Here is a 27,195-nt window from a genome sequence, read left to right as displayed (position 1 = left end):
GACCTTCTATCAACATATCCACTGATCTTCCTTTATTACAAAATATTACTAGGAGAAACTACTTACTTTACTCATTACTTAGGAGTACGCTGTGCAAGGAGCTTGTGTATCCGCCTATAAAACCGAGAGTATATTACCGTCGACAAGAAAAATACTTTGTTAGCAAACTTACGAAGAGTTGGTATTACACATGTAAGCGTTTAGAACAGCGATAGGCAATGAGCGCTTGCTGAGAGCAAATGAGCATATATGTTAATAATTTTACATTGAAATTTACGCTATTTTGCTCTCAGCAAACTCACCCTGCCGATCGCTGGTTCACATTACACAGAACAAAAATCCGGCGATCAAAAAAATTGTCATATTGAAGAAATTCGATAAAATTATTTGATCACAAAGTTAAAATACAACTGATAAAATATTTCACATATTGACTAAAATATTTATCGATTTTTTATACAATTTTTTTCATCAAGAAAATATTTTTTTTCAAGCACAATGTGGAATATTTTAATAAATATTTTTGTCAATATGTGAAATATTTTATCAACAACAAAACATTGTTCCACAACATACCATACGGGACAAGGGAGACTTCTCTCATATCAATGAGTGCACCCCAATTCATATTTAGCTCAATGATATGGGACCTACTCTTTATCGCCGAGTCCGAACGGCGTGTCTTAAGACACCACTTGTGGAGAAGGTTTTCAAGGCTGAAATACTCAGAAACTGTCGCCAACATTACTGAGGGGTATTTTGCCACCGTTGAAAAATGTTTGATGTTGCCTGGCCGGGGAATCGAACCTCCGACCTTCTGCATGCAAGGCGGGCGTGCATACCATTGCACTACGGTGGCACCCGAAATATTTTATCACTTGTATTTTTACTTTGTGATCAATCATTTTATCGAATTTTGTCAATATGACAATTTTTTGATCGCCGGAAAATCGATGAATTTTTGATTGAATCTTTGAATTTTTTTATCAAATGGCTAAAATTTTTTTCTGTGTACCCTTAATGCTCATAAGCGTGACACAGTGTGTAGTGCGATTAGCTACAAAGCATAAGTTCGCATGATGTTCATATTTAATTAGCGAAGACACTAACCACTCTAGCGGAGACACAAAGCGCTCTGTTAACGCTTTAGCTTACAGCGCGTTAGCAGAGCACTGTTAATGTTAACAGAGATATTCAAAAATGATTTTCTTTGTAAAAAATATCCTTTTTAGGGCCGTTAAGAAAAATTCTGCCAGGACAACACGGTTACCATTAGAAGGCTTATCGAGACAGCTATCCCCTGAGCTAATAAAATCTTTAAAGAATATTGCCCGATGTCGCGATATTCACCGTTTTTGGGAGTAACCCTGCAATAAGGATACTTATTTTGACCACAGATCCTTTAAGGAAAATTCTGCCAGGACATCATAGATACCATTGGAGACAGCTATCCCCTGCGCTAGAAAATTTTTAAAAAAATATTGAACGATCTCGCGATATATCCCGTTTTTGGGATAAGGACATTTATTTTCACCATAGATCCTTTAAGGAAAATTCTTCCAGGAGAACGTGGTTACCATTGGAAAACATATTAAAATTTTTAAAAAATATTGCCCGATGCCGCGATATTTACCGTTTTTGGGAATAACCCTGCAATAAAGATATTCATTTTGCCCAACAAATCCTTTAAGGAATATTCTGTTTCGATAAGATTTCCAATAGTACCCATGTTGTCCTGGCAGAATTTTCCTTAAAACGCCTAAAAAGATATTTTTTTACAAAGAAAACCATTTTTGAATAGCTCTCTTAACTTTACTGTGCTCTGCTAACGAGCTGTTAGCAAAAGCGTTAACAGAGCGCTTTGTTTCTCCGCTATAGTGGTTTATGTCTTCGCTAATTAAATACGAATTTATCTTAATGGACATTTTCGCATGTTCAAATCGGGCAGAAAGCAAAATAAAATGTTGGACTGTGTTGAAATTGAACATAAAAACCACTTAAGAAAGAATATGTTTTTCAACTTATTATTCGACATTTACTGACCATAAAATAACTGGTTATTTAGTCTGACTTGTCCCTGTTAAAATAATGGGTTGGTAAGTTGTTACTACTATCAAAATGTACCATAAAACCCCGTTAGAAAATCTTTAAAAAATCCATTATTTTTGCCAATTTAAGCCACATAAATATAAATAAATATAAACTTGAAAAATGTTTCAAAAAATCTACGATTTTCCATTTTATTTAAAAAAAAACAATGCATATTTTGTAAGATTCCAAGAATTTTGCAATTTTAATAATTTGAAAAACATTCTTTAAAAAACACGGTTTTGACAATTTAATTCTTTAAATAATCACTGAAAAAATATTATTAAAAAAATAAACGATGTTTAGAATTTTTGTATTTTTTTAGAATTTTTGTCTTTAAAAATCCACAATTTTTAGAATTTAATAGTCTGTTTCTCTAAAACGATTCGAATTCAAATTCGTTCGAATTAGTACCAAAATCCTTTTGTTGTATAACATTTTTATTTGATTGAAAACAAAAAATGATAAAATATTATTCGAACAACAGAAGTTTGGTAGTTGTTCGAACGTATTTGTATTCGAATCGTCTTAGTGAAACAGGCCATTTGTCTTTTTGTCTTTAAAAGACCAGAATTTTTAGAATTTTAGTTTTATTATTTTCTTTCAAAATCCACGACTTTTAGAATTTTATTCTTTTTTTCTTTAAAAATCCACGATTTTTTCGTTTTAAAACATAACAAACAAGCGTAAGCGTTTAAACTACCCTTAATGTTCGTCGGCGTGACATAGTGTGTTGGACTACAAATCAGAAGTTCGCATGATCAAATCTCGTAGAGAGTAAAATAAATTAAAATAAAAAGATGAAGTGTGTAGAAATTAAAACAAATTTCCCACCACAACAGTTATAAAAATAGAACAACATACCAATGTTTTTTAGCTTATAGAAGTAGAAAAACTTCCAGTGGCAATAAAATAACTAGTTATTCTAATGATTGTAGAATAGCCAGTTATTCAGTGCGACATGCCATTTTTAAAATAATGGGTTGGTAGGGGGTTTTGTTACAACTAACAACAAGGATTTTTAAGGATTTTTTGCTGGGTAAAAATTCAAAAAATTTCCCTTTTAGTCCTTAAAAAAAAGTCCTCAAACAAATATTGTTTTAAAAATTCTAAAATATTCTCTAAATAAATGGACAAGTTTTGCAAGTTTTTTTTATTTCAGTATATGAAAAAATAAATTTTCTCAAAAATTTACGATTTTTGTTGTGAGGGTTCTTCACAAATATTCATAAAAAAAGTTCACGATTTTGACCCTTGAAACAATTCTTTAATAATCCAACGATGGTTGATGTGAGAGTACTGGACAAAATACTTTGAAATTCACTATAATACAAATAAAAAATTATATTCCCATGACCCTCCTCTCTTTATATGTTCCGTTCTTTTAGCGATAATAACTTATCATGAGTTTCATATTTCCTACTTTTCTTTATAACCAACAACTTTTCCGCCCCTTTTTATCAACATTAACATGAAATTTATTACCATATTTCTGGCGAAGAAAATGTGTTATAAATCTTAACGACTTTTTTTATACTTCCACACTGGCCGGGACCAAAGGACCTTATCGCAGTCACAACAAAACTATAACAGGTGATTTTCAAGTCAGACTTATAGAAGAAGCATCTGTTTGGCTGTTGATTTAGCAAATATCCACAGAGGTATATTTTCGGAGAAGACGAAAGCCAAAACAAACCGCCTGCAGCAGTGTCGCTGCCACTGCCTCCGCTGACAATGTTTTATTGTTAAATACTTTAAATTTTGCTACATTGCTACCGGTACTATAGGAGGACAACAGAAACCAGAATAACATTCGTTAGCAGGTGACTTATTTCTCACTTGTTTGGGTTTCCTTCCCTGTTCATTCGCCAGAAAAAAACGAAAGAAACATATTTGGTTTCTTCCACTTCTGTTTGCTTTATGTGGATTTATCACGAAATGTAGAGAGAACAAAAACATATCCTTAATGTGAGTTTTGTGATATTCCTTGTTTTTGGGTTATGTTATTTTCGCCTTCTTGCCTTGTTTTAGGAAGTCTTTAAAAAGTGGACTTTTTTATTCGTTTTATTTTTTTTTCATGTTGTTATTTTTTATATTTTTTGGGCTTATATTCCATCTTTGCTTCCTTGCCCCTCAAGAAATGTAAACATTTTTCATGAATGATTGCCATTGTAGGTAAATAATGAATATTTTCAACGTGAAGTGGGTGCTCACCTGAATCAATGAAAAACGATGATGATGCTGATAATCATAACGATGCTGCTGACAACTATGGAGATGATGTCTGTCGGTGATATTCTAAAGATTTTCAAACAAATTCAAAGTTCTCCTTCTTTAGGCATTTATGTTGAATAGAAAAAGATTTGTAAAATTGTGTTTGAATATTTTGTTTAAAGCGAGCGTAAAATCGTTTTTAGCCCCTGCAGCTTTTAAGAAAATAAATAATAAAATTGTTTATTTGTTTAAGAGGGGGACAAGGGGCAACATTTCTAATATGTAGAAGTTAATCTCGATTCTACTTTAGCACAATAATATGGGACTTCAATCTTGTTCGAGTATAACCCGACACAAATTGTAGAGAAATTCCTCCGCTTAAATTCCATTACCAAATAATGGGTTTATCTTGCAATTTTTTGTAGCCATAATTACCTACACACTACACCATTATTTCTCATTTCAAATTAATGTAAACAAAAATAATTACTTATATTACTCCTTACTATGTTATGGGTACGGTCTCTGAGCATGTGTTTCCGACTAAAAATCCAAGGGTTGTGTGTTAAACGGTCGCCGTCGGCACGCGACCTTTTTTTGAACAAGAACATATGGTGGTGCACATGTTAGCGTTTAAACAACCCTTAATATTCGTACGCGTGGCCGAATGTGAAGTGTGTTCGGCTACAAATCAGAAGTTCGCATGATCAAATCTAGCAGAGAGCGAAATAAAATAACGCAAGTCAAAAAGTATCAGTCGGCTTTGCCGATAGAGATATACCCTCAGCCTATGTGAATTGAAACTTTCATCTACGAACAGATGGAATGTATTTAGGGTCTTTTCAGAATTTTGTGGCCCTTTTGTACATTTGAACTTGCCGACAAAAATGTGGATTAGGATTAAAGTTCAAAAGTGTTGGGGAGGAGGTACTTAATGTAATGGAGCGACATAGTCCATTATGGAAATGGATCTTTTTTTGAGAGTCATACCTTTTTGTCCACGGAAAACATAATACGGCTGTAAACAGTACCACAACTAACAGCATCGATATACATTTCCAAAAGATCTTCGAACAGACCCTAAACTGCACTTAGACACAAATGTTGAAGTTTTGTGGGGGAGGTACGCTAAGGAGAGGATCGATACGGCCATTTTAGAAATTAAACTAAATTTGGACAAAATATTTGGAGATCCAAAGTTTGGACCAAATTGGTTGCCCCGTTCAAGAGATATCGTGCATGCCATTTTAGTGACATTTTTTATATATTGGGGGGAAGTACCGGAAGTTGTTGGCCATCTTCGAACTGAAACTAAGTTTCCACAAAATATGACAAAGGCCACATTTTGGACCAAATCGGTTGAACAGTTGGTGCCATAGGGATTTTTACACCTTTCGGTATGTTTTCTCAAGAAGTATGGACTTGCCCCTGAAAAAACATTTAACATCGTAATTGAGGCAGCGAATGCAAGTTGCTTCAACAGAAATCAAAGTTATTCGGGAGCAGGTCTTAAAGTGAACTTTTTCGAAATTTTGTGTGGGAGGAGGTATCTGAAGGAGTGGACAAATATTGCCTCCCTCAAAAAAGTCCAACATTTTCGCCTAACTACAGTTTGTGATTCTAATTGCAAAGATTATTATCGAAAGGATTGACCCTTCCCAGGAAACCAAATGTCGGATGTCCGACACATCTGAACAATTTCAGAAGCAAAATCGTTCAGATTTCGTTCCGATTTCTATACGATTTTTCGTAGGGGAATTCGTTCAGATTTCGTTCCGATTTCGGAGAGAATGTCGAAAATAAATTTCCAAATGTCGGATGTTCGACACATCAGAACAATTACGGAAACAAAATCGTTCAGATTTCGTTCCGATTTCTATACGATTTTTCGTAGGGGAATTCGTTCAGATTTGGTTCCGATTTCGGAGAGAATGTGGGAAATGAATTTCCCTTCGAATATACCAATGTTTTTCTTCAGATTTCGGTACGAATTCGGATCGATATGTCCGAAACAAATTTCTCTTCTTACAACAACCACCTTTTTGATACATACTAAAGGTGGTTGGTTTAATTTAAGTTTGTTGTCGAAAAGCAAAATGGCTAGTAATAAAATTCGCATTTTTGTTAGGTATTTAGGATTGTTGCCTTTATGGAACATCATGGAAGAACATTTTATTTTCGCAAAATGATGCCTGAGGGCGTCCTTTTTTGTAACAGCCCCGCTCCATGCGTTTATCACTTTTTTATCTATTGATAAAATTTGTGTTTTTCCCCATTCTTCCCATATTAATTATAGCTTTTTTACAAAAATGGACATTTTTGATATAGGGAGAATTTTTTAATTTTTGAAAAAAAAAATTAAATTTAAAATTAAAAAATTTTAATTGTTTTTTAAATATTTTTGTTTTTTTATAACTTATTTATAGGAATTTCACCAATTTAAAGGTATATATATAATTATAATTGTTCCACAAACATCCCAGGCGAGACAGGGGAGACTTCTCTCATATCAATGAGTGCACCCCGATTCATATTAGCTCAATGATATAGGACCTACTGTTTATCGCCGAGTCCGAACGGCGTGCCTAAGACACCACTTGTAGAGAAGTTGTACAAGGCTGAAATACTCAGAAAATGTCGCCAACATTACTGAGGGGTATTTTGCCACCGTTGAAAAGTGTTTGATGTTGACTGGCCGGGGAATCGAACCCATGACCTTTAGCGTGCAAGGCGGGTGTGCATACCATTGCACACGGTGGCACCCAAGGTATAAAAACATAAAACTCCTTTATTTTAATGAAAAATAGTAGTAAATCTATCCGTTAAAAACAATTTTGACCAGAAAAAACGATTCTGAACCACTGTGCGTCGGCCCATTTCTTCAGGAACATCATCCTACATGATTTAAAATTTTTCGTGTTGCATTTTAATAGCGTCGTCGTTGTGATCATGACTACAATAGTATAAATATCTGTATATTTGTCTTGCTAGGGGAAGCCGATACTTCCTGAGACCTTTCGCACTAAAGTTATAGTGGTCATTTTGGTCTAATTCTCCCGATAATGGCCTTATATTCCAATCTCTTTTGGTTAGATCCGACAGTGAAATAATTAGGCTCACTGTTTATGAAACAAACGCCTACAAATTGCGCTGCATATTTCTAAAACATTTTTGACACCATCTGTGTGTCCACCGTCCACTCGCTGTCGGCAATGCCAATTTATTCTTCTCTATTTGTTTAACGGTTATCCAAAAAAAAAAAAACGATTCTCATCATCGATCGCTGCTTTGCAATATTTTAAACGCCAATTGTAGATAAAAATCGGTACTTTCGATATCTCTGTTGCTTTATTTTGTTAAATAAATCTCATTTCAAATCTAAACTAAAATCGAATTGAGTACCTTTTCGGTCAATTTCTTACCTTCTTTTTTCTTTCTTTTTTTCTTTTTTCTTCTTACCTTTTTGCCAAGCACTACTGATGACCTGATATTCTTGTTGGTTTTTTATGCCATTTATTTAACTTTAACATGCCATTGAAAGAGTGTCTTTTTTCGTGTTTAAAGATAAGCGCCTGTCGCTGAACACCAGTCTTGGTAGGCAAACGGCAATGTACATGTGGTTGGTGCTGCCCGTGTTGTTGCTACAAGGACACTTGACGTTATTGCATTGTCCTTTTTGTTGTAGTATACTTCTTCTTGTTGGGGTAGCAACCAACCAACCTGCCATTGATTTATAATGTGTGAAAAATATTGTTCTATTTTATTTACCACACACACTATACACCAAATTCATATCATAGCGCACCACACCACAGCACACTATCATCCTCCTCCTTCGTTTATAATAAATCGATAATCACCAATGTTGTACAATAATATTTATTATATTTGTTTACAAGAAACAAAATGCACTCGCAGACATACTACAAAACTGGAAGACCGTGTTTGAGTTTAAAACACGAATTTAAATAAATATTTGGTTTTAAATATTTCTTTTTTTGCCATTGTATCTATCGACAGCCAGCTTGAGAACGACTTTTTAATTTTCTCACCATGCTTTTGTTTATTTTTAATAAATGATAATTATTATGAAATAAAAAAATCTTTGAAAACTCAAAATTGTTTAGATTATGTACTGATTATATCCTTTCTAGATAACATTGTTTGCAATGTCAGATTTGTGTTCAGGAATTCCCTTGGATAGATTAACGCCAGCTGTATGGATAAGAATGATGCCAACTACGAGTCTATGGATTATATTATCTTTTAAGGGGTTTCCAGAAAAAGGCATATTCATTTAAAAACCCGAAATTATGTTAAGAATTTTGTACTAGATAAATTTCAGAAACATTCAATGGACTTAACTAATAGAGAATAAATATTTTTTATACGGTTGGGATAACCATATTATTATTGCAAACACTAAAATATGTTTTTGGTATTGGTATGGCATTGTTTTCTATGAAATGTAATCTGAGATTTGCGAAAGCAGATACATTAACATCAGCATAACCTATTTTGTAAATAAGCAGTGTTTCGATTACGAATCAGTTGTTTTAACAGTGGAATGAACCTTGGAACCGGCTGGAGAAATGTAATACTTATTCATATAGATAATGTGAGTCAATCTCTGGTAGTTACTACACTCTCTCTCTCTAACCGAAGCACTCCGAAAAAAATGATTGATACTTATTACGAATAGTGTCCACAAAGTGTTACCAATGTACAGATTCATTCATATTATGAACGCTGTTCCTAAAGCGGAAAATGCTAGTTTATTTTGAGAGAGAGAGACACACAAAGCAAAGTTTGATGATTTTTTTTTACATCCATCCAGTGATTTATTATTCAAAACGTCATTAGCTGTATCTCAATTAGGGAGTGAGGGATAAACAATGGAAAGCGAAACTAGTTCCTGTCAACCGTCGTCCTACATCCTTCTTCCATTTATAGGACCATATAACCTTTGGCAACACAAAAAAGAGCTCATGTACCCCTGTTTCAAACCCCGCAATCGATTTTTAAACTATTAGGCAGTCAATATTATTTTTTTCCAAAACTACATTTAACCAATAGGAAAGTTTTTAGTAAATGTATGAGACTCTGCGTATACGCAGAGAAAAAATATTTGTCACTTTTGTTGGAACAACAATAACTATTTTTGTTCCAACAATTCATTTAATTTGATTTTTAATTTGATCGTATATAATTCTCGTATACACTTTCCATATAACTGTGGTATAAATGTCACTTATAATGTTATGAGCATTGACAAACACTACGCAAGGCCAGGTCTTGCCAGGTCTAATAAAAAGGCAAAAAATTTAATGAAGAAACATAACTACTCTATTGCGCTCATCCTCCAACCGACCAAGAAGAGCGAAGACAAAAATGTGAATGTATTAAAACCATTGGACTTTTATGACAATGTGTTAGTAAGTTTGTATGCACGCTAGCTACAAAACAAATCAAAACATTTGCTCTCTCATGCACGCTCTCTCTTTGCGTACGGGTCGTGTGTGTGTGATTTGCCGAAAAACTTCTTAACCTCAACAATACCAACGAACGGCATTGCTCCAAACAGCTACACCGACATTAGGAATACCATAAAACCATAACAAATATGAAAAGAAAACACAAATTACACTGTGCAACATTTTTAAGGAAATATTGTGCAAACAATTTGAACCTAGGATTTTTTGAAAGTACAGATCCAAACGACAAAAACCCTGGTTGGATTTTGTTGTGTCAGATCCAGCTTGGATTTTAAGGCCCCGTCAAAACATGGTTAAATATTGACTTTTTAAATCAATTCTGGGCTATATCTCTGAAACTTATGTGAATCTTCATCTCACCTCTGAAGCAAATTTTTAGATAATGGCATGAATAAAATATTTGTAGAAATAATGAACTCAAAAAATTACATTTATTCTCTCAAATTTCAAAAATTAATACTTTCTTAATGTTTTCTTTTGGAAAAATATTCGTTGGAATGTAATACACAACTCTTCAGAACATGTCATTGTTGTAAAATGCCTGAATAACGTTTTATTCAGTAATAAATATGTCAATATTTCATTTCGGATTTCACCACATATCCGAAATGCGAGAATAAATTGTTGGTGTGAACTGTGTTTGAAATACGTGTTATAAAAGATATGATGTAAAATACCGCTGAAACAACATGAAGTAAGCATTTTAGAGTTTCAGAATGTTGTGAAGAACTGCTCAGAACTTTATTTGGAAGTTACTTGGTTCAACTCCTAATAGTTTAGCTGATACTGACCAGAATTTCAGCAATTATGTAATATGTGCTATATTTGATCGATTTTGATGTCCTAGATGCAGTTTTTTTATGTCATCTATTCAACAGATAAGTTCTAGTTTAGGGCTACAATATTGCCAAAGACAGCAAGGCTAAATTCCTATTCGCTTCTGAGATAAAGGTCCGATAAATGCAAAAAACTTTAGTTTTAACCTGGTTTAGATGAGGCCAAAAAAACCGAACTGGATCTGACATACTAGAAATTGTTTTGCATTTTCAGTGTTGCTTAGTGTTATCAATACACAAAAACGAATGAGAAAGAAGAAACAAATAAAAACAGGGATCTCATGGTGTACATAAACAAAAAAAGAACAAAGATAAGAGGTACTCATACAAACAAAACTCACCCAAATTGTTTTTTCACCACGGCATCTAATACCGAGAGAAGAGAATAAAATTGTCGAAGAAAAGAGAATAATATTGTCCAGCAGACAAAAAATATTGTTGGATATGACAACAAATATTGTTAGATATGACAAATACAATTGTTGTAATTAACAAAAACGATTGTTTGAATCACAATACTACATGAGGAATCTAACAATATCTTTACAATACATACTTTGCTCTTCGAATATTGTTGGATCAATCATATTTTTTTCTCTGCGTGTAGCACGGCTCGACCTGTAGCCTCGCATATTTGAAGAAACTAAAACTCTTCTCTTCAAAAAGATATACGAAGTGTTGTGAATTTCCTTGGGAACATCCAGCTCAATAGCCGTTCTTTGTCGTTTTAGATTTAGCTCCCATAGTTGATCAGCGTAAAATTCTTGATTTAGCCTTTTCTGCCCGCCTGTTGTAATCACTCTATATTCCGAATGAATTGAAATAGAGCTCTGCAATTTCGTAAAAATGTGTTACCGTCAGATTCAAGGTATTTCTCAGTGATCAAGAGACTTCTCCACTAAAAATTATGGATATAGGTACCGCCCAATTTCAGGTATTTTGACGATTTTAGCTACATTTTAAGGTTTAAAGTGGTCCAACAACTTATCCACTAAAAATTGTGGACAATTCCACCTCTTGAAATAGGTACCACCCGATATCAAGTATTTTGGAGTCTTCAGCTACATTTTCTGTACTCTGCTATTTGTAGTTCCTAGTGGTAAAGAAACCTCCCCACTGGAACTAAACCGTGTCATTTGATTTCGGGTATTTTGACGTTTTAGCTACGTTTTTAGACCAAATTGGTTATGATTTGGCACTTAGGGTTCCTAATGGTCAATGGGTTCCTAATGGTCAATAGACTGTGGACATAGGTCCATGGTTTGGTGTAGCCCCTACATAACGGTACCGCCTGATTTCAGGTAATTTTTAAGATTTTAGATGACCGTATTAGCTAAAATTAGGTATTTGGGTACATACAAAAGTAGAAAGAAAGACAACTATTTTTTCCATATTAGCTCAGAATATTTCATGGTGTGAAGGGTATAAAAAATTCGGCCCGGCCGAACTTAACACATTTGTACTTGATAATTTTTTAACAGTGCTGCAACTGCAGTGCTGCAAAGGCCTATGGGCTTCGGATCGATAGGTTGCAAACAAATTTCCCTTCGCACAACAACCAACTTTTGTATATATCTAACAAGAAACATTTTAGTTTGTTGTCGAAAAACAAAATGGTTGGTTGTAAAATTCGCATATACAATTTTTAAATATTTTAAATATAAATTCAAAAAATAATAATTCAAGCTAGTGCCGATAGACTCAACATATTCGTACACAAAGTTTACATTGTTCTACCATATATATCGAAATCGTTCAGAAATTTGTACGAAAATTCGGAGGAAAAAAGTTCGCATTCCGAATTTCCCAAGGATTTTCTTCCGATTTCGTTTCGATTTCTGACCAAAATCGATCTGATTTCGCTCCAACATTTCGTTCCGAATTATGTCAACCACTCCACACAACTTTCGTTAAGATATCGTTACGATATCGGACGTAATGTCCGAATTTTGTTCCGATTTCGTTACGATGTCGGTACTATTGGTTTGCTGGGTTTGTACCGAGAGTTCAACCTTGCACACAACACATTAGATTTCTGGTACAATCCCTGACCAGAACATCATTTTTTTGGCAATAGCAAATGCCCTCAACAAAAAAGAAGAAATTCCCACTCGGCAATAAAATAAGACTATGGTTAGACAATGACCTAAAAATAGGTTCGGTATGGTAAATATACCGCCTTGCACACTGTATGTCCATGTTGAAGTCCCAGGCCAGGCAACACATTTTCAATGGTACCCAATGGTTTTTACCTGTTCAAAATTCTGTAACTTCTGAACGGATAGAGATTTTTCTTTTTATAACACAATCAGCTTTCCGATAATTAAAAACGATTAAATTATGTTCGGTAGTTGCAGAGAAGGTCCAAAGCAACAATCCTATCTACCTAACAAAAACAATGAACACAATATCTGTTATAGTTTCCGAGAAATAACAGCAAAAATTTGCCAACATGACGTATTTTCCAAAATTGGGAGAAATATTCGTCTTTTGGAGCATGTCACAACTGCCTATATTTTCACATAATTTTTTGGCCTCCTTAGTTTCAATCTGATTACTATCGAATCCCGTATTGATTGTTCCACAAACATCCCATACGGGACAAGGGAGACTTCTCTCATATCAATGAGTGCACCCCGATTCATATTAGCTCAATGATATGGGACCTACAGTTTATCGCCGAGTCCGAACGGCGTGTCCTAAGACACCACTTGTAGAGAAGTTTTACATGGCTGAAATACTCAGAAAATGTCGCCAACATTACTGAGGGGTATTTTGCCAACGTTGAAAATTTTGATGTTTGCCTGGCCGGGGAATCGAACCCACGACCTTCAGCGTGCAAGGCGAGTGTGCATACCATTGCACCACGTTGGCACCCATCGAATCCCGTATACACGCAGAAAAAAATTCAGCAAACATATAATCTGTTTGTATGCAAACATAAAATATGTTTGCATCCAAACATATAATATGTTTGCAACAGACCCTAACATAACATATGTTTGGATCAAAACATATATTATAACATATATTTTTATGTTAGAACATATATATATATATATATATATATATATATATATATATATATATATATATGTTTGCTGCAAAATATGTTAGAGAGGCCGTTTTTTTCCTCCGTGTATAAATTAACAATCTGTGAAGACAAAAAAATTGGGGTTTAGGCCAATAAAATCGATTTCTGCGGTGGCAAGAATACCCCTCAGTGCAATATTCTGTACATGGCGTCGGGCTCGGCTATAAAAAGTTGGTCCCTAATATTAAACGGGGTGCATTCTTGGAGAGAGCCCTGTATTGTCCTTTCGATGACGTTTGCGAGAACATGGCCGCGTAAAATTTTTTAAAATATTTTTTGATTGACTAATCAATTTTTAGAATTCTTTTCGAAGGATGAAGGACATTCATGATTTTCTACAAAATTTTTTGAAGAACTATCGCTGCTTAAAAAAATATGTTTATTCTATTTGAATTATTCTTTTACGTCCTAGATATTTTGCTTTCAAGCCAAAAATTCTTTAAGAAATATTAAATATCCTTCAGTACCTCCTTTCATATCTCCATTGGCAAGGTTCCTTCCGACTATGTTATGCCATCTTGCGTCTAAGCCTTAAAGCAATTTCGTATATTATTTTATATATTTCCTTTGAACTTTATGTACATTTGAACAATTTTGCTGACCAAATCCTTTAGGCATTTGTTTATCGAATACCAGGGAGAATCCTTGCCATAAAGGATGGTCCCTCAATATGTGTTCATATTTCTTAAATATTTATTTTTTTCTTTCGTTTATTTATTTTAACGCCAGAATATTTATGTTAAATATTAGTTTGTTCTTCTTCATCCTTTGCCAAGAAATCCTTAATAATCCCTTGTGCAATCCTTAGCCAAGCAAATCAACAATGGTCATAAATCTTTGTGAGAGTTGTGAAGATCTTTAACTTTGCTGGCACTTCATAAAAAATGCGCTTGACCATGGGCACGGCACACACACACAAAGGAATTCATGATGGTCAAACAGTGTGAAATTTCACGCATTAACAAATGGCTTAAGGAGACCAGCTTGTACACCACTACAAGGTGATATCTTTAAGATATTGTGTGTGTGTTTGTGTGCAAGGCCTTACATAAATCCTCAAATACCTGAATGTCCTTGTGCAACATTGCCACTAACAATGATGAAGAGATCGTCTAACACAACAACAACTACACAGCACGTGCTATATAAGGGGGCTTAAAACTTTGAAGGAAGAGACACTTGTTGTTACACTTGTTCTTTTCCCAAAATACCGGAATTTCCGTAAAACGGTTTTGCCTTGCCATTGTCATTTTTATTGTTAAGAGTGTCGTTGCAAGTGTCGTTTTGTGATGGTGGAAAAACCTTTACACCTGCCTTGGATTCGTTAAAACGGTGCAATTGTTGACAAATTTTATTGTTGGCCTGATTTTTGGGCGGGTGGCCAGGCATTTACCAAGAGTTCCTTTGTGTGTGTGTTTCAATGAATAATTGACACAGTTATGGACTTCAAGGTTGTTTCACTACCACCACCACTACTTCAACGAAAACAGGACTATTTCATTGGACTCTCCACTGAGTCATTATTAAATGCAAACAAAAAGGACGAACAAAAAAACAATCCATACAGACAGACAGACGGAAAAACCAACAACAAATAATTCAAAAAAAGGTAAACAATAAATCCTTTCAGGTGTTCGTTCGTTCATGTTATCACCAATTATCCTGTGCAAAAAAAGGAAATCATATCTTTTGAGTTGTGCCGAACTACCACTAGCAGAAGCAACAAGACCACCAACAACAACAACTACTACAACAATTGTGTTGTGTGTTTATCATTTCTCCTGTTCAAATAAAACTGCAACATACTCAAGAGCATGTTGAGAGTGCGGGAAGAGGGTACTTGAGAGTATCATGAGACTTGTGAGAACACTACTAAACAACACAATCATCATCCTATTCATTGTTGTCTTCTCAGAGTCAGTCGTTTGCGGAACGGACAACATGTTGTTTGTTGTGACCAAAGTGCTGCCGGTAGTCTCGTCAAAAGGATGAATAAATTTTAACCAAAAAAACGAAACGTCAAAAACGAAAAAAAAAAAATAAAGTAACGAAATATAGAAGAGAAGAAAGAATATTACTTGGTGCATGTATCGCTTACAACGGATATCGGAAAAAATAAAAAATGATTTAAGTGGCTAAGAAAATGTTTGGAAAATTTATTAGAAGAAAATGATTTATTGAATAAATGAAAAAAGTATTTTTGAAAGGTGTAAGAAGAGCAATATTGAAAATTGTGATTTATTGATTTGAAGAATCTTATTGGAATAACAAAATGTTTTATAAAAAAATACCATTGGAGTATCTTGTGGTTATTGTTGCTGCCGGTCTCTTCTTGCATGAAGTGCCTTGTGGATATACTTTGGCTGTTATCGGCGGGGATTATGATCTAAACAATGGTGAGCAATTATTGTGTAAACAAAAGCTACAGGAAGTGAGGAAAATATTTAAAAAAAGTTCTATAAGAATTGTGCAACTTTGAATAATTTGTAAAATTGTGAAATTTTTGATCAATACCTACAATACTTGGGAGTAGTGTAGCGTTAAAGTTAAATTGAAACAAAACTTCTAAGTAGGACAATTGCAGAGTACGCCTTTCGGCTTAAATGTTGTTTAGGGGCACCTCTCTGATCGGGCTGAGTTTTTTACAATAGATAGCCCTTGGCATCCTGAATACAACGATATATAATTTTCCGGGGGCAAGTCCATACTTCCCGATCTTGACATTTCGGAAATTTCGTACTTTCACACCTTTATGTTGTTTATGGGCACCTCTCGATCGGTCTGGAATTTTTAGAGTAGATAGCCCTTGACATCCTGAATACAACGATATACAATTTTCCGGGGGGAAGTCCATCCTTCCCGAGATATGGGTCTTGACATTTTACAATTCTAACGTGGGCAATATGGGCATCGTTTTAAAGCTTATGGAGAGTACTTTTATGCACGCGTCCTATTTTTACACCTGTTTATACGAGAATGTATTAAATTTCTGTTCAAAGCCGGCTACTTAGGAAACTTAAAATTTACAAGAAAGTTTTGTTTGCGTAGCCCACTTTTGTCATTGTCCATAGGAGAAAGTCTTAAATCCCGGGCCAAAGGCCGGCTACTTAAGAACACTTTCATGGTAAAAATTTGGTAAAAATGTCGACTGATCCGAGAGGTGCCCCTAAACGACACTTGTTCCCCTAAAATCGACAATCTTAGTCTTTTTATACCCTCCACCATAATATAGAGGGTCATGGTAGAAGAAACAAGGTAAAGTAAATACTACAACAAATACAACTCAACAACAACAACCACATATACATTTGTTTTTGTTTGTAATGTTATTGTCATCGGTATACGTAAACAAAACAAGGAAATGTCTATAAATTATAGGAATTTACAAAAATAATATTTTTACTTTTGATTGAATATTTTGAAAAAAAAAATGAATGAAAATTAGTTCCGTTTTTAATTTGCATGTTTCCATATCATTCCACTAAATGGATAATTTTTCGCAGAAAGTAGAATTCTTGCAAAACTGTTTTTGAAATCAAAAAAGCCCATGTTTATTAGGGCTTTAGTTTTTTTTTCAAATTTAACACAATACCACACATATTAACAAATGTTGTCCCGCCTCCATAAGCGGTGTTTTAGTGTGCGGCACGTCGTTCAGATTTGGAGGAGGTTACATGCCATTGATATGAAGAAGAATTTATTGAAAATAGTTTTATTTTTTGAATGAAATATTTTTTCTACAAAAATATATAATCTAATATATATCGAAAACAGAAATAAATATATAAAATGTCGTACGGAATCTGACACTAACATTACATCCCTGTTCAATCAGCTGGAAATTTCTGTTACCTTATATTGTTCTACCATGATGGAGGGTATAATTAAATTTGTCATTCCGTTTGTAACACATTGAAATATGCATTGGAGACCGTATAAAGTATATATATTCTTGATCAGGGTATAATTCTAAGTCGATATAACCATGTCCGTCCGTCCGCCTGATGAAATCAAGATACAACTCGCAATTTTTATGATAGAGCTTTGTAATTTGGAAATTTCTATTACTCCTAGGATGTTTGGTATTGCAAATGGGTATTGCATTGGTCCATGTTTCGATATAGCCCCCATAGAATGGTTCCACCCGATTTTCGGTATTTTGTAGGTTTTTGCCTCATTATCTCACCGAAATGGCTGAAATTTGCTAATTAAACTTCGTTGGGGGTATAAAACTTAATACCAGAAATTTGTCGGCATAGGTCCACGTCTTCATATAGCCCCCATAGAACGGTACCTCCCTATTTTCGGTATTTTGAAGGTTGTGGCCTCAATATCCCACCGAAATGGCTGAAATTTGGTATTTAGTCTGCGTTGGGGGTATAAAACTTTCCCCCCGAAATTTGTCGGTATAGGTCCACGCCTTCATATTGCCCCCATAGAACGGTAACTCCTGATTTGCGGGTATTTTGAAGGTTGTGGCCACAATCATCCACCGAAATGGCTGAAATTTGGTATTTAGTCTTCGTTGGGGATATAAAACTTTCCCCCATAAGCTTGTCGGTATAGGTCCACGCCTTCAATCAGCCCTCTAGAACGGTACCTCACTATTTTCGGTATATTGAAGGTTGTGGCCTCAATATCTCACCGAAATGGCTGAAATTTGGTATTTAGTCTGCGTGGGGGTATACAACTTTCCCCCATAAATTTGTTGGTTTAGGTCCACGCCTTCATATTGTCCCCATAGAACGGTAACTCCTGATTTGCGGGTATTTTGAAGGTTGTGGCCACAATCATCCACCGAAATGGCTGAAATTTGGTATTTAGTCTTCGTTGGGGATATAAAACTTCCCCCATAAGTTTGTCGGTATAGGTCCACGCCTTCAATTAGCCCTCATAGAACGGTACCTCACTATTTTCGGTATTTTAAAGTTTGTGGCCTCAATATCTCACCGAAATGGCTGAAAGTTGGTATTTAGTCTGCGTGGGGGTATACAACTTTCCCCCATAAATTTGTCGGTATAGGTCCACGCCTTCATATTGCCCCCATAGAACGGTACCTCCTGATTTGCAGGTATTTTGAAGATTGCGGCCACAATCATCCACCGAAATTGCTGGAATATGGCATTTGGTCTTCATTTGGGGTATTTAACGTTCCATATGAAATTTGTCGATATAGGTCCACGCCTTCATATAGCCCCATAGAACGGTACCACCTGATTTTCGGTATTTTGAAGGTTTCAGCTTCATTATCACACCGAAATGGTACTTAGTCTTCGTTGGAGGTATAAAACTTTCTCCCAGAAATTTGTCGGTGTAGGTCTTCGTATAGACCCCATAGAACGGTACCTCCCGATTTTCGTAATTCTGAAGGTTTGTTTTTAAATAAATCGCGATTCAAGTTGACATTTTAGGGGTTGTATAGGTTTTCACGATTTTGCTTAGAAACCGCAAGTCTTATCAAAATTGGATTAAAGAAAATGTTGTAGCTATGAAAATTCTCTACAAGATTGACCTTTATGGTATTTTCGTAGGTTTTACCATTTTTGAGATATTGAAGTTCAAATTGGGACAATGCAATGACTGTATCGCCCTCTTATAAAACAATGTCATGAAGGGTGCGCCTTGACTAACCTTTAGTAAAAACCGCTTACACACGAGAAGTTTTTGCGGATTCTGAAACAGCAACGTTCATAGATGAGAAAAATCCAAAAACGAGAACAAATCGCTGGAGGGATTATTAAAAAAAATCGCGGTCTAAGTTCGCGTTTTTAGGTTTATTTTAGGTTTCGGGATTTTGCTTGGAAACTACAAGTTCTATTGAAATGCGGCTAAAGAAAATGTTGTAGTTGTGAAAATTTTCTAAAGAATTGACCTTTATGATTTGTTCCTAGGTTTTACCATTTATGAGATATACCCCCATTATTATAAGTATTATTTTGTTATAGTTTGGATTTACCGAACAGATTTATATAAAGTTAAAAGTGATGATTAAATTTCAAGGAGGAGCTTCTTGGAATTTACTTTCAATGTAAAAATTATATTTTTAATGCCTCCAAATTGGTTTACTTTGCGTTTTCAAATCCATCAGATAGTAAAAGAACACATGTAATAATGGCCCATAGAAGTTCAGGTCACTAACCTAAAAGGTTTTTGTTTCTTGTTATGTTTTCACGATTTTGCTTGAAAACGGTAAGTCTTATCGAAATGTGAATAGAGAAAATCTTATAGCTGTGAAAATTCTCTACAAGACTGGCTTTTGTAATTTTTCCTAGGTTATACCATTTTTGAGATTTTTGAGATATACATAAATATATATATAAATTTAAAAGTTGGGAAATTGCAATCATGATATTGTTTTATGAGGAGACGATACAGTCAATGCATTGTCTCAATTTGAACTTCTTTATTACAAACAAGATGAAAACTGGTGAAACCTTCAGGGAATTTTCACAGCTACAATATTTTCTCAAACCCCATTTAGATAGGACCTGCGGTTTCCATGCAAAATCGTGAAAACCATAAAAACGGTCCGGCGATGTTTCCTTGTTTTTTTTTTCTTGTCCTATGCATACCTTCCTTCTGTTTACAACGATATAATGATTTTCATGGGCAAGTCCATGTTTTCTGATATAATTGTCAAAAACTCTAAAAATCGTACGGTGACCAACTAAAAAGTTGGTGGCCTCGGTAACTACCGAAAGGAGTAATTGACATTGTTTCATCCTTTGAACATCGTAATATTTCTATCAAACTTAAATCAAGTTCGAGAATATACTCTATCGAAAAACCGCTTCCGGTATGCATCTTAAAATGTTTTTCAAACGTACACCAGATCCAAGAAGGTCCATATTGAACAACACCCTCTGGTACCTCCCTCACGAAGGTTCAACATTTTCTCTCAAACGCAAAAGCTTTTCAAGGATCTTTTGAATTTTTTCCAAAGGTTCTCTTTGAAATCCTATTTCAGCGATATAGTTTTGGGCCAGGTTCATGTTTCCTGATGTAATGATCCAAAAACAAATCCTAAAAATCCTACCGTGACCTAGTTAAATGACTTATAGTCACAATAAATATTGACATTGGTCCACACGTTAATTTTTCTATACTATGGCATCTCTCATTTTTGTAAGGTCAAAAGGAGATAGAGCGAAAGCTAATGTAAAATGACCTGAAGGAACTATGTTCACTCGTTCAGCCTAATAAACTAGAAGAGCTATATGAACGAATGAAGCTAAATAAATAAGTTGATTGGGTTCCGTTTGTTCATTTCGTAGAATCGTATCTTTTGAACTAGTTCGTTCAAAAAACGAGACAACTCTAATTGTAATCTCTCGTTTAATGAACTCAAATGAAGAAGTTTGGCTTAACTAGACCCCTTTAGTTTCATTGAACTAAAGACTTTAAACTATTTTCAATAAATGCTTGGGAAAGGTAAAGTAATTGAATTAGTCAGACCTAGTGACGACTCATCTAACTAACTGGCTAACTTTCGTCTTTAATGTTGTCTTTTTTGTGTAACTAATATTTCTCTTGTAAATGATTATTTATATAATCTTAATTATTTTTGTTAACATGTTTTAGATACAGGGTACTAATTGCTATGTTTTTCTTTTTATATTTCAGGTACGTTTTTTGCTCTTAGTACCGTCACCCAAACGGAACTTAAAAACCACAGTAGGTATATTATAAAAGAAGCGTTGTATTACAATTAACAATAGACATTTTAATATGTCCTATTCTCTTTAACTTCAATTTTCATCACTCAATCAATCAGCGTTCATCATCTGATATACAAACATACATATGTATGACAAAATGTATTTATGTTATCCTACAAGCAATTAATACGATCAACTCCAATTTCCGCAATATTGTCCCACTTTAAATATTTATTCAGGCATTCAATTGAGTTAGTCAAAACATCATTTAGTGAGTGGTGTCGTTGTTTTTTTTCTCTTTTTACATGTGCCTGCAATTGAAATAAAAAGGAAAACAAATAAAAAACAAAAAAACAGCCAACGCCAATAAATTGAGGTTGGTCTTATACGAAAAATTTGTGCCAAACGACCCAGCAAAAAAAAAAAAACACCGAAAAAATCAATAACAAAAAAGCAAGAAAAGTAAAAGTGAAATTTTCAGATTTTTTATTTACCAACAACAGCAGCGGCACAATTTACAATATGTACATATGTATATACATATCTACATATATGAATAAACAATCATGTATGCAATTACAAAGGTACGTAGGGTACATATGTACAATTGCCTGTACTTACATTGGGTATGTAAATATTTAAGGAACAAGAATAAGTCAATAATTGAAAATACAAAAACAAAAAAAAACTTACAAATAAAGAAGCATTCGTTTGCTGCCTTCTGCCTAGCACATAGGTTATGCGATAGTACTCTTGGAGTGGTATTTGGGTTGGGGAGAGCGGGGGAAATTAACAACAATAGACAGTGTAAATGTAAACACCATTAAACAATTGAGGTTAACATTACATATGACGATATGGCGTTGACGACCGACTGACTACATAACCCCGTGTAGACAAGTCGCCCGCCCGCCAACCCACCTACAAGTCAGTTTTGTTGCCATTGTTGAAAATATTGTAAAATGCAATTAATTAATGAGAAAGTGTGTTGCATTGTGGTTTTTGTGGATAACCGCATCGCCTAGATCTCTGCAATGGCATGTTAGGGGAATTCAAGAAAGTTTTATGGCAAATTGATTAAGTCAACTTAATAAAAATTCTAAAATTGTTAAGTGAAAATGTTTTTTAAAAAAATATACAAAATATAAATATAATATGAAATATATAATATATAAATATATAATACAAATACAAAATATGAAATATATAATATAAAATGTAAAAAATAAAATAAAAAATATATAAAATAAAATATTAAATATATAATACAAATAAAAAATATAAAATTTAATTAATTTTCTTTCGAGTTGAGCTGTTAGGCCTTTAGAGATTGTACATTGAAAAATTAGGAGTCTACCGAAGTCCCACGCATCCAACCATTACACTACGTTTCACGGGTGGTAAAGCCGATCTTCAGGTGTATTAGGATGTTGTTTTTGTGGCAGACGAAGGCAAAGCTTGGAAACTAGTATATATATCGCACTTCATTAGATAAATGTATATGCGAAATTATGTCAGTTAATTGAAACTCCAAACTTTTCCTATAGTCCTGCTTGGTAATCCCATTTCAATGTATCTCTAAAGCAGAGCCGCGCTGTCTTTGCAAAGAAGTATAGTGAGGGCGCCCACTGAGTTGTTTTTGCATTTGCTTCTCTCTCTCACGTACAGTGTACGTGTAAATAAACAAACGATGAATATCATGTGGTTGTTGTTTTTTTCACCAATGCATACACATATGCTGTAGTATTGATGGAAATATTATGGGCGACGCTGCTCTAAAGGCCTAACAGCTCAACTCGAAAGAGAATTAATTAAATATCACTATAAATGGCCATCGCCTTAATAAGGCAAAAATAATAAAAAAAAAATTTATAAAATATATAATAAAAAATATAAAATATATACAATAAAATATAAAATAAAAGAAAAGTCATTCTCAGTATCTGTAGAAAAAATCGTCAACAGTTAATGAGTATTTTCAGCTGAGGATAATTTTTTTCTATAGAAAGAAAAGTCTCAGTATTAGAGGGTGATTTTTTTATAGAAAAAATTTGCTCTGAAAATCTTCATTAACTGTTGACAATTTTTTCTGCAGAAACTGGGAATGACTTTTCTGTAGAAAACTTTCTTGAGGATGATTTTTTCTATAAGTTTTTCAATATAAAATCATTCCTCAATTACCGAAGACAAGCTTTGTTTTGTATAGAAAAAATTCTCAGGCACTCAGAATGATTTTTCTATAGAAAAAATCCTCAGAATCAGGAATTTTTTCGTTAATGAGAACTTTTTTTCTAAAAAAATCATCCTCAGCTGCTGAGGATTTTTTTATAGAAAAATCATGCTTAGTTTCTGTAGGAAAATAGTCTTCAGTTTCTGTGGAAATTTTCTATAGAAAAAAGCATCCTAAGTTTCTGAGGAATTTATTTTTACAGAAAAAATACATCCTCAGTTTCTGAAGATTTTTTTTTGCATAGAAAAAAAGTCTTCGGTTTCTGAGAATTTTTGTTTTCTATAGAAAAAGTCATCCTCAATTCCTGAGGAATTTTTTCTATTAAAAAAATCATGCTCAATTTCTGAGATTTTTTTTCTAAAGAAAAAATCATGCTCAATTTCTAAATTTTTTCTATAGAACAAAAATTCTCAGAAGCTGAGGATGATTTTTATCTATAGGAAAAATCCTCAGAAAATGATGAACATTTTTTCTATAGACAAAATTCCTCAGAATCTGAGTATGATTTTTCTATAGAAAAAATCCTCAGAAATTGAGGACGATTTTTTTATAGAAAAACATTCCTTAGAAATTGAGCATATTTTTTTATTTTTATAGAAAAAATCGTCCTCAGTTTCTAAGGAATTTTTTCTATAGAAAAAATCGTCCTCAGCTTCTTGGGAATCTTTTCTATAGAAAAATATGTCCTCAGTTTCTGAGGATTTTTTTCTATAGAACAAAATCATCCTTATTTTCTGAGGATTTTTTTCTATAGAAAAAATCATCCTCAATTTTTATGGAATTTCTTTCTATAGAAAAACCATCCTTAGTTTCTGAGAATATTTTTATAGAAAAAAATCATCATCAGTTTCTAAAAAATTTTTTTCTTAAAAAAATTATTCTCAACTTCTATGGAAAAAATCGTCCTCAGTTTCTGAGGATTTTTTTCTATAGAAAAAATCATTCTGAGATTTTTTTCTATAGAAAAAATTTATAGTCAGTTTTTGAGGATTTTTTTTCTATAGGAACAAATCATCGTAAGTTTCTGAGAATTTTTTTTCTGTGGATTTTTTTCAATAGAAAAAATCAACCTCAGTTTATGACGATTTTTCTATAGAACAAAATCATCCTTAGTTTCTTAGGATTTTTTCTATAGAAAAAAAAATCATCCTCAATTTTTGTGGAATTTCTTTCTATAGAAAAAAACCATCCTCAGTTTCTGAGAATTTTTTTTTAGAAAAAAATCATTCTCAGATTCTCAAGAATTTTTTCTATAAAAAAATATTTCTCACTTTCTATAGAAAAAATCGTCCTCAGTTTCTGAGGTATTTTTTCCTATAGAAGAAATCATTCTGAGAAATTTTTCTATAGAAAAAAATCATAGTCAATTTTTGAGGAATTTTCCTATGGAAAGAAATCATCGTAAGTTTCTGTGGATTTTTTTTTATGGAAAAAATCGTCCTCAGTTTCTGAGGAATATTTTCCTATAGAAGAAAACATTCTGAGAAATTTTTTGTATAGAAAAAAATTCATAGAAAAAATCATTTTGAGAATTTTTTTTCTATAGAAAAAATTCATAGTCAGTTTTTGAGGATTTTTTTTCTATAGGAAGAAATCATCGTGAGTTTCTGAGAAATTTTTTGAGAATTTTTTTCTATAGAAAATATCATCCTCAGTTTATGAGGATTTTTTTTATAGAACAAAATCATCCTACGTTTCATAGGATTTTTTTCTATAGAAAAAACTATCCTCATATTGTGAGAAATTTTTTTTATAGAAAAAAAAATCATCCTCAGATTCTCAAGAATTTTTTCTATAAAAAAATCATTCTGAATTTCTATAGAAAAAATTGTCCTCAGTTTCTGAGGATTTTTTTCTTATAGAAGAAATCATTCTGAGAATTTTTTTCTATAGAAAAAAATTCATAGAAGAAATCATTCTGAGAATTTGTTCTATAGAAAAAATTCATAGTCAGTTTTTGAAGATTTTTGCTATAGATAGAAATCAACGTAAGTTTTTGAGAATTTTTTCTAGGATTTTTTCTATAGAAAAAATCATCCTCAATTTCTGAGGAATTTTTTCTGTAGTTTTCTATATATTCTCAGTTTCTAATGGAGACCTCCTATAGAATACTATTTGATCGTTCATAGTATGACATTTTAGTCTTCTAAAAAAGGTAATTTCATCTTCTGTAGGAGGAACATTTGGTGTTCTATAGGAACACTATTACGTCTTCTATGGGGAGACCATTTAGCCTTCTATGGGGAGACCATTTAGCCTTCTATGGGGAGACCATTTAGCCTTCTATAGAAAAGCCATTTTAGTTCCTATAGGGAGACCATTTAGTCTTCTATAGGAGAACCCGTTAGTCTTCTATAGGAGGACCATTGGTATTCCATAGGTATAGAAAGATCATTTAGTTGTAAGACTAAAGGAAGACAATTTGCATTCATATAGGATAACCCCTTCGTCTTATATGTTATGAGAAATATTAGACCAAGTGCTCGTCCCTATGGATGATCAAGATCCATAGAAAAGCACTAGGATAAACGCTGCTGTGGAAGATCACTTGATGTCTTTATGGTCTTCGATAGGAACTCACTTGGTTTTATAGACAAAGTATTCTTCTTCTGTGATGTAGGTTTCTTTTAAGAAGTTCTTCACATTTTCAGCTTGAAAGAAATATGTTTCTGTAACAAATATCTGGCCTCTACCGAATTTTCTATCCTACTCTTCTTTAAGTTTGGGAACAACTTTTTCTCCTTCTAATTTCCCCATTAAAATTAATTTTTTATCATAATTTATTGTGAACTTTCCAGTCTCTCCACGGACTTCAAATGCCATTTTATGGCAATGGCGATTCTAAAATTAGAACTCCTCCGAACTTTAAATCATTTAAAGGCAGACAAGACAACAACCAAAGCATAGCTAATGTATGATTCTTGTTAAATATCAAGAATTGAAGAGCACAAAGGGCCTGTCTGCCTGCCAGCCTGCATCTGAGGTTAATAATATGAGAGAATTGAGAGAAGGAAGGCAAAGAGGATGGGCATATTAATGTAAATGTTTTGTATTTTTAGGGCAGACATGTCTGTTTTAATAAAACTAACAAGCTGGTATTTTTAGAATACAAATATACGGGTAGTGCTGGCCATGATGATGATCAACGCTGAAGATGGAACAAAATAATGGTCATTAGCTTTATTTTGTATTGTCTTAATGGGAAGATGCAACTGGTTGAGGCATGGATTCCGAATAATTTTGCTGGTTTGTTTAAAGAAAATGCAAAAAATAAATAACATAGCAGAAGCCCACATCTGTTTAATATTTGCAGATTTTCTTCTTTGTTTATTAACATTTATGTGCCGTATATTATTGTGTCTTGTAACGGTTCTATACTTCCCACATAGTGTGTGTTTGTTATACCTCAGCACATCTGTGAAAACACTTTTAGTTAATTCGATATTCCCTTAACCCAACTCACCTAGGAGTTTTGACATTCATTTTATTAGCAGCTATTTTTTCGCACGTTTCACTCGATTGCATTAGAGACATAGACACACCCCCTTTTGCATGGCCTGTTGGAATGGAGTTCATCTCG

The 27,195-nt window shown here is 33.6% G+C and overlaps 1 protein-coding gene across 2 annotated transcripts in view; it reads left to right on the top strand.

Annotated features, from left to right (window-relative positions):
* The window catches only part of Meltrin (disintegrin and metalloproteinase domain-containing protein meltrin), a 265,939-nt gene that overhangs the window by 150,658 nt on the left and 88,086 nt on the right, over positions 1–27,195 (top strand). Inside the window, exon 1 of one of the 2 annotated variants that reach the window (XM_073960860.1) lies at positions 15,641–16,123. The exons of the other annotated variant lie outside the window; for it this stretch is intronic. Within the exon in view, the coding sequence (XP_073816961.1) occupies positions 16,000–16,123 (124 nt within the window). The 5' untranslated portion in view covers positions 15,641–15,999. Of the gene's footprint in view, positions 1–15,640; positions 16,124–27,195 lie in introns of those variants that run through there. 2 annotated transcript variants of the gene reach the window in all.

Source organism: Musca autumnalis, unplaced genomic scaffold (genome assembly GCF_047663935.1).
Source record: "Musca autumnalis isolate F117 unplaced genomic scaffold, ASM4766393v1 scaffold_1, whole genome shotgun sequence".
Taxonomy (NCBI): Eukaryota; Metazoa; Arthropoda; class Insecta; order Diptera; family Muscidae; genus Musca; species Musca autumnalis.
This window is presented reverse-complemented; position numbering and strand designations above follow the sequence as displayed.